Source organism: Trematomus bernacchii, unplaced genomic scaffold (assembly GCF_902827165.1).
Source record: "Trematomus bernacchii unplaced genomic scaffold, fTreBer1.1, whole genome shotgun sequence".
Taxonomy (NCBI): Eukaryota; Metazoa; Chordata; class Actinopteri; order Perciformes; family Nototheniidae; genus Trematomus; species Trematomus bernacchii.
In genome coordinates, this window is record NW_022987739.1 from 30,036,324 (window position 1) to 30,050,657 (window position 14,334).

Here is a 14,334-nt window from a genome sequence, read left to right on the forward strand (position 1 = left end):
TTGAACATTAAAGCATGGAGACATGTCCCAGTAGAGGCACTACATACTGATATACACCTGAACATCAGCATGAGAGGACTCTTTAAAGTAGAGACACTACATACTGATATACACCTGAACATCAGCAGGAGAGGACTCTTTAAAGTAGAGACACTACATACTGATATAAAGCCAATAATGAGCAGAATAGGGCCCCTTTAAAATGATATTTTTGGGGTGGCAATACATGTTCTTAATGAAGACACCCCTCCTGTTTTTCCTCTATTACTGTGACTGAATGAAATGCCTATACAAGCTCCAGAAGAGCCGTTTTATTATCATCTTAAATGCTGTTCCTGACTCAAACAGGAAATATTTTTAAAAGAACTTGAGTGACAAATTCATCTGAACAATTGACTTTATTAAATAAAAAAAAGGAAAGAAAATCACCATTAATCATAGTCTACATTGTACAAAACAGAAGTTGAGTGAGCACTGCTATATGCCGTTTTCACACAGGAAATAAAGTATTTAATGTATGTATAGTTTTCTGGATGTGACTTGACGTTAAAGCAGAGCGCATGAGAGGAGAAATGAAGGCCAATGTTCAACAGCACAAAGACACACAGCATTTCACATTTAGACTTTGTAACTCGATCCCACTTCCTCTCACTTTAAGTCAGCAACAACATACAGGAACATAAACTCACATGCATGAAAATGACTTGCACACATCTGCGTAAACATTACTTTGTTTCTTAAACTGGGAATTTAGGCACTCGTCACCTTACTGTACGGAAGAAAAAAAAAAAATCACAGAAAAAGCTCTGTATGAAAATGGGTTTAATTAAATCACATAATGTTAGCTAGGGGGGGGGGAACAGAAACAACAGATATATATAATAAAAAAAAAACAAGAATTAACAAAATACTATGACAAAGATAACTGACACAATCATGGCTAGGCATCGTTTCTCTTAGCGCTAACAGAGCATCAACACTATGGACTTTATAAATGCGTATAATCTTTCTGTTGTAGCCATTACAGTGGAGTGGAGGTGTAGTAACTTCATCCTCATGTCGTGTTTTGGACTCCTCCAGAGGCAGAATCGTGTGATTTGTGGAAATTCGGGGAGGGCTCCAACATACACTCATGGCCAGTCAGTTTGGACAAAGTCTGGTGGGGGTGGGTGCAGTTTTCTCAGAGGGTTTTCTCCCTCTAAGCCCCCACCCTGCACCGCTCTGCCTGTATTAGTCTGTACAGCTAGGAGGGCAGGCTTTAGAAACCACCTCCCATTCCTCCCATGCCTCCCATTCCTCCCATGCCTCCCATTCCTCCGGACATCTCCTTCTCCTCCTTGGGGATTTCCGTCACCACGCACTCAGCGGTGGAGAGCAGAGAAGCGACTCCTGCAGCGTCCAGCAGCGCCGTCCTCACCACCTGAAGGGAGAGAGAGGACGCCATTAGTTTATAGCTTGGTGTCTGCAGTCATTTTATTTCACTCTTTTATTGTGAAGCACTTAACGTCTGCTCATGCAAGGTGCCATGTAAAAACAGATTTCTAAATTGAAGGTCCCCTATTATACTGTTTTTCATTAATATATCACAGGTCTCAGATATATACAGAACCTGTCTCTGATTGGCTGAAACACCAAACAGATCATTGCAGCATCCCATAATCCCCTCTGTTTCAGCCCTGTTTCAAAAGTGCTGATTCTCTGTCTGTTACTTTAGATGAAAATAAGGAGCCCCTCCCCACTCCCCTCTGAGAGAGATTTGGTTACAAAGAACTCAATGGGGCTCTAGGAGGAGATTCAGGTGATAAGGTGGGGGGGGGGGGTACCTTGGTTGCTGATTGGCTAATGGTTACACAAGACAAAAGATCATGACATCATAAAGTGGCCAAAATCTGATCAGCAGTTTTTATATACATTTTTTTTTTAAAGTGCATTTTGCATGATAGGTCCCTTTAAGGTCCATGTTATTCCTGATTAAAGCAACTTTTGTGGTTTTTAAGTATACATTGTGTGATGTAGTAATGACTATTAGCATCTGTAAACACAAGAGACGTTCAGAGAAGGAAACTGAGGATCTTTTCTGTCAGTTCAGAGAAAAAGCAGATGACTCGGATGTAACCAACGGGTGCAGGGTGAGAACAGAGAGGCAAGGAGATCCTCTCTGATAATTCTCGTGCTGGTGTTCATCTAGCGACATACTAGCCCTGACGCAGCCATGTGGGGACTGAACAGGCGAGAATGAGTCGCAGGAAGTTAGTTACAGGAGTAGGTTCAGAAAGAAATTCATTCCTTTGTGAGTTCCCTGACACACCGGGACACATTTTTAGCTCACTTTCAGACAGGTTTTTATATAAATGAAAACTTTCAGAATCTCTTTACACAGGGGGGACACATGCTGATGGAGAAGAGACATGAACAAGTGAATTTTGCATAATAGGTGACCTTTAAGTTAAGAGCTAAAGTGGAACCCTGCAGTTTAGAAATATTCTAGAAACTGTAACAAAAACTACTGTAAATATCAGAAGTAAAAGTGAGCCTCCCAACCACTAGGTGGCAGTGTAGACCCAGTTTAGATCTCATATTAAGCTTTAAAATAAAGCGTAGAAGTGATGTGTGTTTTCCTCACCTTGGTGGGGTCGATGATGCCCTTCTCCACCATGTTGACGTACTCTCCCAGCATGGCGTCGTATCCGATCTCGCCTCCCAACTGCAGGATCTTCTCCACCACCAGAGCGCCCTCCACACCGGCGTTCTTCGCGATGGTCATAGCGGGGATACGCAGCGCCCGTCGGATGATCTCCACACCTGGCAGGGGGACAGAGGATTTAAACACATTATAAAGCTGCACATGTGGTCGTCGCTCAAGAAAAATAAAATGTCCTGTAAATGTGCTTTTCACTACTTTACAAAAGGATATAATATTCATAAGGCAATTAATTTGGTAGAAAAAAAAGAATACAAATAATTCCTAGGATTTCAATAGGTCTTCGCTCTGACTTTGTCGAGCTCAGGCCCTAAATATATTTAGCCAAACTATCTCTAAAAGGGTACAATAACTGAGCATAGTATATGTGTACTGACCGATCTTCTGGTCAGCGTTGGCCGTGGGGATGGAGTCCAGGCATGGGATGCAGCGCAGCAGAGCGCAGCCGCCGCCCGGCACGATGCCCTCCTCCACCGCCGCCCGCGTGGCGTTCAGAGCGTCCGTCACACGGTCCTTCTTCTCGTTCACCTCCACGTCACTCGTTCCTCCAATCTGAAATACAGACGGCACAACTCATGTTCTTCAATCTGTCATTTCTTCATGGTTGGTTAATCTGTACAGACTGTAAAACCCCCCAAGACAAATGTGGAATTTGTGATGTTGGACTATATATATAAATAACCAGAGGTGGGAAGTAGCGGAGTACAAATACTTCGTTACTGTACTTAAGTACATTTTTCTGGTATCAGTACTTTACTCCACTACTTATTTTTTCCGACCATATTACGTCCAAAACAGTCGGGCATTGTTTCTGATAGCAACTTTCTGATTGTGCCGTGGGTCCACTTTTCAGATATTACGGCATATCAGCCGCAAATATCAGCTCCGTTGTAGCCCCGTTTTTAGAGATTTGGGTACGGAGGAAAAGAGTGTTTTATTTTCTGACGCTGCGTGAGTTCCCTGACACACCGGGGACACATATTTATGTAGAAAAGACATAAAAAAGTGCATTTTGCATGATAGGTCCCCTTTAAGGCGTCTAGTGGCTTGAAAGAAAAACAAGTAAGGAAGCCACGATCAGTATTTACAAGTATTTATCGTCTGACGACTTTTTACATGTTGAACACAAACACCTGTACTTTCTACTTCTTACATGTTGAACACAAACACCTGTACTTTCTACTTCTCACATGTTGAACACAAATACCTGTACTTTCTACTTCTCACATGTTGAACCCAAATACCTGTACTTTCTACTTCTTACATGTTGAACACAAATACCTGTACTTTCTACTTCTTACATGTTGAACACAAATACCTGTACTTTCTACTTCTTACATTTTGAACCCAAATACCTGTACTTTCTACTTCTTACATTTTCCAAACAGGCTGGTTCCTTTAGTTTGAATGTGTGTTTGGTGGCGTGATCATTATTATTTAGAGTCATTGCGTGCCTATTGATTTGAACACGATCCGTGTATCCATCATTTCCTGGTCTTCTCTAAAGAAGAGGGACCAATGAAAACGTTGTCATGTTGCCGTTGTTCAGCATGGAAACATTCATTAGCTAACAATGACATTATTGTTCTATTAATATAAAGGGAGGTCAGGTACTCTTTAAAACAGCTGCTAGTTATGGGTACTTTTTACTGAAGTACATTTCAAAGCCCTCTTTACTTTGACTTGAGTGAAGAAGTTTAGTCAGTACTTCTACTTTCACCAGAGCATTTTGAAACACGAGTATCTGTACTTCTACTTGAGTAAAGGATGCGTGTACTCTTGCCATCTCTGTGCATAACATTAGATTAGCTTTCTAGCCACTGTGTGTTGAGCCGCACCTTGAGCACGGCCACTCCGTCAGAGAGCTTGGCGAGCCTCTCGTTGAGCTTCTCCTTCTCGTAGTCGCTGGTGCAGTTCTCCAGCTGCTCGATGATCTCAGCTGCTCGTCTGTCTACGTCAGCGATGCTGCCGCCGCCCTTCAGCAGCAGGCAGTCGTCTTTGGTGATCTGAACCTCGCCCACCTTACCGAAGTCATGAGCCTGGATGTCCTCCAGAGCCAGACCCACAGCATCGTCTCCAAACACCTGCAGGGAGGACGAGATATCAAGATAAGATTAATATTTAACAGAGATAAATCCCAGATCAAATGCACGCTGAAGGCTCTTTGAGCATGTTTTCTCTCAGTGATTGTGCTGTTATGTTAAATGTTTGTTTTTCATGTGTTGTGTCTTGATATTTGAATATGCTAAACTAGAGAATCGCTGGCAAGGGGGCTACAACTACAACAAGATGAACATATTTGACCGTGATTTAATTGTAATACACGTTTCAAAATGATGCCGAAGTAACAACATACTGATACCGGTTAGTAAAAACCATGAATTAATGCTTTGACAAGTCTGCAGACAGACGGCAGGCGAAAAACCTTTTAAAATGCGTGTTTTCTGAATGGAGATTGGCTAAGCTAACGCAGTATATGCTCCGACCGTCCACACTCACAACGGCCTATACAAACATAAATAAAGCAGCGACTGTATTCTCCATGACACAGGCAGTCTGTGGTTTGTACTTGTTTAACTTTTGACTAGTTTCTGAACAGATATGAGGAGCTGTGAGCTCTGAGTGCTAACGGCTAACGGCTGATGTTGGTTTTGTGTTTCGCATTGAAGATGACGACACGGCTCCGCCTACACTGCGTTACTATAGTTACTACCCCAGTTCCTAAACTGTAATGGAAACGCAGCATAAAGTGAGCCTGGCCTCCCAAGGCCTAACAATACCGTACGAGGCCCTGCAGTGGAAATGTGCCATTAGACTTTCCGACTCTCAACTTTAAGGACCACCCTACGTGAGCCTAAACTTCAAAGTTGATGAGGGGGGGGTAAATGTTGTTGGAATTTGAATAAAATTCACCAGGAGAGTTTTCTTGACTATCATAACGAATTCCGGTGGTTGGAGCTTAAAATAAATGAATTTGAAAATGTACATGGCACTAAGGACCACCCTGAGGAACACGGTATGGGCTCTGGCGGTGTTTAAAGAGTGGCCGATGGAAATACTTTCTTTGTTGCAACTGCAGAGTATTCGCACTCTTTGAATTAACTTCACGTCTGTGTGTGTGTGTGTGTGTGTAGTACATTTTTATCCCCAGGGGCCGTGATGAAGCACCGTGGGGCCCATGAACTACAGCTTCACTGTGGCAGCCATTTTGGCCAGTGGCATCCACAGAGGAGGAAGCACTGAATTTGACAAAGCTGCACCATTTTGTATTATTAATCCGAATCTGCAAACTAAAGTTATGAAATATATGTATTTGAATTAAAAGGTAAAATATGTCGTTACGATGGTTATTGCAGTAGAGGTTTAAGATAGCATTCAATGGACATGATGGACACTTACAATCTACGTAATTATGAGAAAGCAGTGAACTTACGGTTCCTCCGGTGGCGACGGCCATGTCCCTCAACTGGTTCTTCCTGTTGTCTCCGAACCCTGGAGCCTTAACAGCCACAACCTGGAGCCCCACCTTCAGCCTGCATGTCAAGATGTGAGAAAGAAACTATTTACTAAAAGGCCAAGAACATCAAAGTGCTTTTTTTGGACTTGCAGGCGTTACAAATCACACTTAAAAGGTATTCTATTGTTTTTCATCAATATATTATAGGTCTCAGATATATCCAGAAACTGTCCCCTCCCCACACCCCTCTGAGAGATTTGGTTAAAAAGAACACAATGGTGCTCTAGTTAACTTGGTTGCTGATTGGCTAATGGTTACACAAGCCAAAACATCGTTATGACATCATAAAGTGCCCAAAATCTGATCAGCGGTTTTTATATACATTTTTAAAAAGTGCATTTTGCATGATAGGTCCCCTTTAAGGTGACAATTTTGTAACAAACTGTCCATGTTATTCCTGATTAAAGCAACTTTTGTGGTTTTTAAGTATACATTGTGTGATGTAGTAATGACTATTAGTGTCTGTAAACACAAGAGACGTTCAGAGAAGGAAACTGAGGATCTTTTCTATCAGTTCAGAGAAAAAGCAGATGAATCAGATGTAACCAACGGGTGCAGGGTGAGAACAGAGAGGCAAGGAGATCCTCTCTGATAATTCTCGTGCTGGTGTTCATCTAGCGACATACTAGCCCTGACGCAGCCATGTGGGGACTGAACAGGCGAGAATGAGTCGCAGGAAGTTAGTTACAGGAGTAGGTAAAGAAAGAAATTCATTCCTTTGTGAGTTCCCAGACACACATTAAGCACATTTTCAGACAGGTTTTTATATAAATGGATCAGGACAAAAAGAGAATCTTTTTTCCTGAAACTTTGAGAATCTCTTTACACAGAAATGTGGGTTTTTTTCTGAAAATGTTTCTGAATTTCAAAATTCTGACTTTCTCTCAATTCAGATTTTTTTTCTCAAAATGTTGACTTTCTGAAAATCTCAAAATTCTGACTTTTTCTCAAAATCTAAAAATTCTGAAGTTTCTCAAAATTGTGACTTTTTTCTCCAAATGCAATGTTTAGTTCAGATTAACATGATGTAGAAAAGACGTGAAAAAGTGGATTTTGCATAATAGGTGACCTTTAAGACATGAAGGTCTTTCCCCCCCCCCCCCCCCATCTCCTCTTCACATGTACCTGTTGAGCACCAGGGTGCTGAGCGCCTCTCCGTCCACGTCCTCGGCCACGATCACCAGAGGTTTGCGGTTCTGGTTGGCGAGCTCCAGAGCGGGAACGATGCTCTGCACGGTGGAGATCTTCTTCTCGCTCAGCAGGATGTAGGCGTCCTGGAACTCACACTTCTGACCTGGAAACGCCAACAAACACATTCAGCTTCGAGTTTCTTCATTTCTTCATGGGAGGCGTTTGTAGAAATGTGAGCTCTCTTACCTTTGGCAGAGTTGATGAAGTAAGGGGAGATGTATCCGCGGTCAAACTTCATTCCCTCGATGATCTCCAGCTCGTCGTGCAGGGTCTTCCCGTCCTGAGATGAAAAGCATTCATTAGCTCACACACTATTACAGACTTATTGACATCATTAAAGCAAATGTTTTTAACCCGTATGTTCAATATTATTTACTACAGAGGATACCGAGAGAATTTACAGAACGAACATCAGTAACACTAAAAAAAAAAGGGACGAGAAAAGGGAGGATATTTTGCCGTTTTATCATTTCCAGTTAGTGCGTGTTGGGAGTGCGTGTTGGGAGAGCGTGTTGGGAGAGCGTGTTGGGAGAGCGTGTTGGGAGAGCGTGTTGGGAGAGCGTGTTGGGAGAGCGTGTTGGGAGTGCGTGTTGGGAGTGCGTGTTGGGAGAGCGTGTTGGGGGTGCGTGTTGGGAGAGCGTGTTGGGAGTGCGTGTTGGGAGAGCGTGTTGGGAGAGCGTGTTGGGAGAGCGTGTTGGGAGAGCGTGTTGGGAGAGCGTGTTGGGAGAGCGTGTTGGGAGAGCGTGTTGGGAGAGCGTGTTGGGAGAGCGTGTTGGGAGAGCGTGTTGGGAGAGTGTGTTGGGAGAGTGTGAAGGTATTAAAGTTCTGATCCTAACCTTGACAGTGATGACTCCCTTGCGGCCGACTTTCTTCATGGCGTTAGAGATGATGGTACCGATCTCCACGTCTCCGTTGGCTGAGATTGTGGCAACCTTAAAGAAAATAAAAAAAACATTTCATTAGGACTTCAGGATGTTACTGCATACTGTACTTAAAGTAGTTATTGATTGTGAAGTAAAATAGTCCATGTTAATATACATTTTGTATATGCGTATATTTCATTGTACTTGAGTAAATGTACCTAAAGTCTTTGTTATGTGAGTATCATTCCAGTTTGATGCATGTGTGTATTTGTACTGTGTGTATGTATATATACACACTAACTGAGTGAAAACAGAATACACTCTAGTAGGATTAAGAGAATATGTCTTCTTCATTTTAGTTTCATTACACCCTTGTGCACTTCCTCAACATTTCTCTAAACTAACTCCTGCTCGTCATGTTCACCTGTGCGATCCCCTCTTGTGGGATTAATAAAGTATTCATCTTCCCCCCCAGTGCACTTCCTATAAACTCATTCATGTCTCTAAATCAACCTCTCATCATGTCTCACCTGTGCGATCTCCTCGGGCGTGGTGACCGGCCTGGAGAGGTTCTTCAGCTCCTTGATGACGGTCTCCACGGCCATCATGACTCCTCTGCGGATCTCCACGGGGTTGGCTCCCTTGCTGATGATGTCGAAGCCCTCCTTGGCGATGGCGCGGGCGAGCACGGTGGCGGTGGTGGTGCCGTCGCCAGCCTCCTCGTTGGTGTTGTTGGCCACGTCCTGCACCAGCTTGGCTCCGATGTTCTGGTACCTGTCCTTCAGGTCGATGCTCTTGGCCACCGTCACGCCGTCCTTCGTGACCTTCGGGCTGCCCCAGCTCTGCTCGATGATCACGTTGCGACCCTGGAACAGACAGGAAGTGGTTAGATACAAAAAGGGTTGGGATTACATTACAAAGGGGATGTAGATGAGAGTTTGAGGCTTCATTAAAAGCGCATTATTCAAAATCTGTTTGAATTATCTAATGTCAGGGAATAATTTGCCCTAGTGTCCTCTTTCACCCTCCGACACAGATGCTCCAACCTTGAGCAGCCGTTATCTCCCTTAAGGAGGGGCTGCCCTAGCATTTTGTTGCTGTTACCAGTTTGTGACCGGGCAACTGTCGGTCAGAGATAGTCATTGTTGTGGGACACCTGGAACACATCCTTCTCGGGGTGTAGATGACCCCGAGCCATCACCGACAACTAAAGTTGATTCAGTTTCCTCCGCTGTTTAGTCTAACTAATGAAGAATGTTGATTACCCTTAGCGAAACTAGTTAAAACCTCATAGGAGAAGAAGGGTTCTTCAGAATTGATTGTGGCATCTCAACCGTGTGGTTAACTCGTGGCCCGTGACATGTCGTGTGAATTCTCCGGCCGAAGCTCCAAATAAACCGTCAGTGTTTGCCATCAAAGCTCCAGCTCTCCTCGTGTCTCTCTGAGTCTTGACTCAAACTGCTTCAGAAGTTTTCCCCACAGAAACACTTATATTATACAATCTGTAGGATTGCTTCTCACACGTGTGATCCACATCCTCATTTGTTGGTGTTAAAAAAATAAAATAAGTGTTTGACCTCCCGCTTGCAAGGGAAGCACACATTTGTATTATCTAAAAGCTTCATACATTACCACAATTACTAGTATTTGCTTACGGACAGTGACTATAAAAAGACGTAGCATAAATGACCAGGTTGGAAGAAAACCTTTTAAAAATGTTTATTAAAAAAAATAAAGAGACTTATTTAATCAGATTAACGACTTTGTAAAATTCAGGATTTTATTCACGTTTTTTTGTTTGTTTTAAAAGCATTTATTTTGGGTATTACAATATTACCCAGCACCAGTGGTGAGTTAAGTATTTAGATCCTTTAATTAGATTAATCTATAGTTAAATTCCTGCTTTCAAACCCTTATGTAGAAGAATGCTAATCTGATTTAAAGAACAAAGGCTAATCCAATTAATCACTTTGTCCAAATTGAGGGTGTGTAACTCATGACTTAAAGGTCCCCTATTATACTGTTTTTCATCAATATATCACAGGTCTCAGATATATACAGAACCTGTCTCTGATTGGCTGAAACACCAAACAGATCATTGCAGCATCCCATAATCCCCTCTGTTTCAGCCCTGTTTCAAAAGTGCTGATTCTCTGTCTGTTACTTTAGATGAAAATAAGGAGCCCCTCCCCACGCCCCTCTGAGAGAGATTTGGTTAAAAAGAACTCAATGGTGCTCTAGGAGGAGATTCAGGTGATAAGGGGGGGGGGGGGGGGGGGGGGGGGGGTTACCTTGGTTGCTGATTGGCTAATGGTTACACAAGACAACACATCGCTATGACATCATAAAGTGGCCAAAATCTGATCAGCTCATTTTCAGACAGGTTTTTATAGAAATGGATCAAAAAGAGAGAGAATCTTTGTTCCTGAAACTTTCAGAGTCTCTTTCCACAGAGGGGACACATGTTGATGAAGAAGAGACATGAAGAAGAGGGGACACGTGTTGATGTAGAAGAGACATGAAGAAGAGGGGACACGTGTTGATGTAGAAGAGACATGAAGAAGAGGGGACACATGTTGATGTAGAAGAGACATGAAGAAGAGGGGACACATGTTGATGTAGAAGAGACATGAAGAAGAGGGGACACATGTTGATGTTGAAGAGACATGAAGAAGAGGGGACACATGTTGATGTAGAAGAGACATGAAGAAGAGGGGACACATGTTGATGTAGAAGAGACATGAAGAAGAGGGGACACATGTTGATGTAGAAGAGACATGAAGAAGAGGGGACACATGTTGATGTAGAAGAGACATGAAGAAGAGGGGACACATGATGATGAAGAAAAGACATGAAGAAGAGGGGACACATGTTGATGTAGAAAATACAAGAACAAGTGGATTTTGCATAATAGGTGACCTTCAATATACTACAATCTTCAATATGAGTTCTCACCTTGGGGCCCATGGTGACGGCCACAGCGTCGGCCAGCAGGTCGACTCCCTGCAGCATCAGAGCTCGAGCTTCAGCTCCGAACTTCACGTCTTTGGCGTAGGATCGGGTGAGGTGAGGGGCGAGCGCACGGCACACGGGCCGCACCTGCTTCATGATGGTCGGGAGACGGAACATCTCTGAGGAGAAAACGGACAGAAAGAGGAGGAGTTAGCCGACATGTGAGAGACTAATGGACATTGTGTCCAATTAAACCCGCAGAGCTATCGGGAAGTCACAAGAATGTAATATGCATGGCAAGACACGTGTTCACCAAAATAAATTAAGGCTTCTCATCAAATGTTAAGATACAGTCTCCACAAACTAAGAGTATAAGTAGCATAAAGCAGAAATACTACCTCAAATTTGTACCCGATTACAGTAATTGGGTAAATATATATTCTACCAGTACAACCACACATTTTTCCATTTGCCAAATAGTCCTAATTCACAGTTATTTAGCCCAATAGTTGTATTTAATTAGTGAAAAACATCGTGGTAGAAGGGAACTAAGTACATTTATTGAAGTATATGTTACCTGTTGATGTTTAAATTATATTAAAGTATTGTAAAAACCTGCTTGCAACAAAGCAACTTCCCAATGTAGGATCACCAAGGTTCATTTTATCTTATTAGTAATACAATTTATAGGTATTATAAATTTACTCGAGTCAATTTTCTGCTAAATTACAGAAATCTCCACAAATATTGTTCTTTTTTATTTATTCAATAACATGTATTTGATAGATTGTAAAGTTACTTTCTAGATAAAAAAAAATACAAATCATAAACCAACAAATGAAAAGCTGTACGGCAGTAGATAAAAGTACTAAAAAAATATTAAACTAACTTTTTGTTCAAATTAAATGCATTTAAAAAGGCATGACTTTTTCTTCAAAGTAAGAGTATTTCTTCACTCTAGTATTGGCACATCCTAAATAATAATTATTCAAACCCCCCTAACCCACCCCTCAGATGTCACCTGAGGACAGATTATGTGTTACAAAGGTTAACTGAGCCCCCTAGTGGTCTCTAGTGGTATCGCATGACACCAGTTAATGAATGAATGAATATCCACTTCTAAGTCAAATATGTTCAAAGTTCTGTGAATTATCTTCTACAAAAAGGTTACATGTATTACAAAAATATAATTTTACAGGTTAACTTGTGTTCTCAGGGGATGGATATAAAGTCACACTACAGTTATTATTACTAATTAATGAGTAGGCTGGGTTTAATTCAAACTACTAATTTTTACCAGCTACCTGAGGGGATGGGATCCAATCCAATTAGGATGCAACCATTTCTTATTTTTATCAGTTAGTTAATTACTCAAATACTCTATTATTATTTTGATATCAACATGTCAAAGCTTTAGGGCCATGTTCATGTTGATTTAAGAAACCAATGTGCTTGATCAATATCTAAATAAGGATTATAATCGTCTCGATTAGAAATCCCTTACGTCAATATTGAAAAGTGGCCTTGTCTCAAACTCATTCTAGAATAATTGTCAGTTTAGAAGTATTAAGCTACATAACTACTCAAGTAAAGTACACTGAAATTGTACTTAAACACATTACTTGAGTAAATGTACTTAGTTACTTTCACCACTGCATTAAATTTAGTGCTTTTTTGCCATTTCTGTATAAAGAAAATGCCTTACATTTCTCTCGAGTAAATGAACGTTCAATGTTATTTCTTACACTGCTTTTTCCAAATTTAAGTCCAATCCTGAATAAAAATCACCCGTTTTAGTTTGATTTTAAACCTGTACGTGTAGATCTTTAAACTACCTGTATTTAGTTTGACATTTTAATATACCCATCGACTGTTTATCCTTCATTTGAAACAATTTAATGGCTTTTATATCACTGTTTTATAGCTGCTTCTCTGTTAGTAAAAGTCTTTGTTGTTTCTCTTTGATTACGAAAGTTCCTTGAGGGTGGCCCTTTAATTATCTCAGAAATATTGATATTTAAAGGCTTCCCATCACATGTTAAAATACAATCTCCACAAATTAAGAGTAGCATAAAGCAGAAATACTACCTCAAATGTGTACCTAAATGTGTACCTAATTACAGTAATTGGGTAAATATAGTGGCGTCACTATGATCTCACAACCACCCATTTTTCAATTTACCAAATCCTAATTCACAGTATCTATAAATAATAAAGAATCTGGTTTATTTGACCATCTGTCATTAATCGTGACTGGATTATGAAAAGCACCCCACCCCCCAAAAAAATCCACTTCCGGGTTCCCCCCACCCCCACGTGTGCTCTTCAGGTCGTGCGTCACAAGGTCATATTGTAAAAAAGCATGTGCGGAAACAGCCTCACCATCAATGAAACTCCATCCTACTGTCTGACAGCAGGAATACATGATTATAATGTATTTAAAATCATAATGAATTCATATTAAAGACACGCTTCCTGCATTGGATGTAAGGTTGTGCACAGCTGCAATGTGGTGGAGTATGACAGGCAATGTTGCATCATGACATTTCTGATTAAATTCAATTAAAACAGGGTATATCATACAAAGACAGTAACCTAAAATTAGATGTAGAATGTAGTTAGATTCAATCATGTATGTCCTTGCAGTTACGAAAGAAAAACCTGTATGCTAGGAGTATTTAAAGCTAGTAGTTGCCTCATAGCTAGAGCAGAAATCCGCCTTTAATGTTACACAAAAGTGCAATAAGCTTGTAGTATTAGTCACATTAGTTTTGTAAGGAGTTAGTAAAGATGTCAGCACTTACTTGTGAGGTATTAGAGATCGTGTAGCTGCTTCTTGGTGCAGGTCTGCAGGTCTGAATGAGAGACGGTCGGAGTAAAAGGACGAGCCGTGTGCTGCAAATGAGATCTGATGGAGCTGCACATGGGCTTTTCACATCCGGGGCATTCACCGGCGGGCCCCGGAACATGAATAACTGCAGAACACTTTGGAAAAAAGGGACTTATAAAACAGATGTATTTGAGTATATTCAATACATTTAATACATGGAGTATACCTGTGGTAGTAAGTATATAAATATATAGAATACAAAAATAAATAATTTTAACAA

General features: G+C 41.3%; 1 protein-coding gene and 1 non-coding gene across 2 annotated transcripts; both read right to left on the minus strand.

Moving 5' to 3' along the window:
- Nucleotides 1-383: 383 nt before the first annotated feature.
- Nucleotides 384-14,129, minus strand: hspd1 (heat shock 60 protein 1). Its single transcript, XM_034147594.1, has 11 exons — nt 14,029-14,129; nt 11,228-11,403; nt 8,803-9,138; nt 8,246-8,341; nt 7,596-7,689; nt 7,344-7,512; nt 6,135-6,234; nt 4,540-4,785; nt 3,079-3,253; nt 2,624-2,802; nt 384-1,420 (listed from the first exon to the last, which is right to left on the minus strand). The coding sequence occupies exons 2-11, from the start codon at nt 11,399-11,401 to the stop codon at nt 1,259-1,261; spliced, it is 1,731 nt and encodes a 576-aa protein (XP_034003485.1). The 5' UTR covers nt 11,402-11,403; nt 14,029-14,129; the 3' UTR covers nt 384-1,258.
- Nucleotides 5,824-5,960, minus strand: LOC117496269. The gene has a single exon (XR_004557269.1). It is a non-coding gene; the product is annotated as a small nucleolar RNA SNORA5 (small nucleolar RNA).
- Nucleotides 14,130-14,334: the final 205 nt, after the last annotated feature.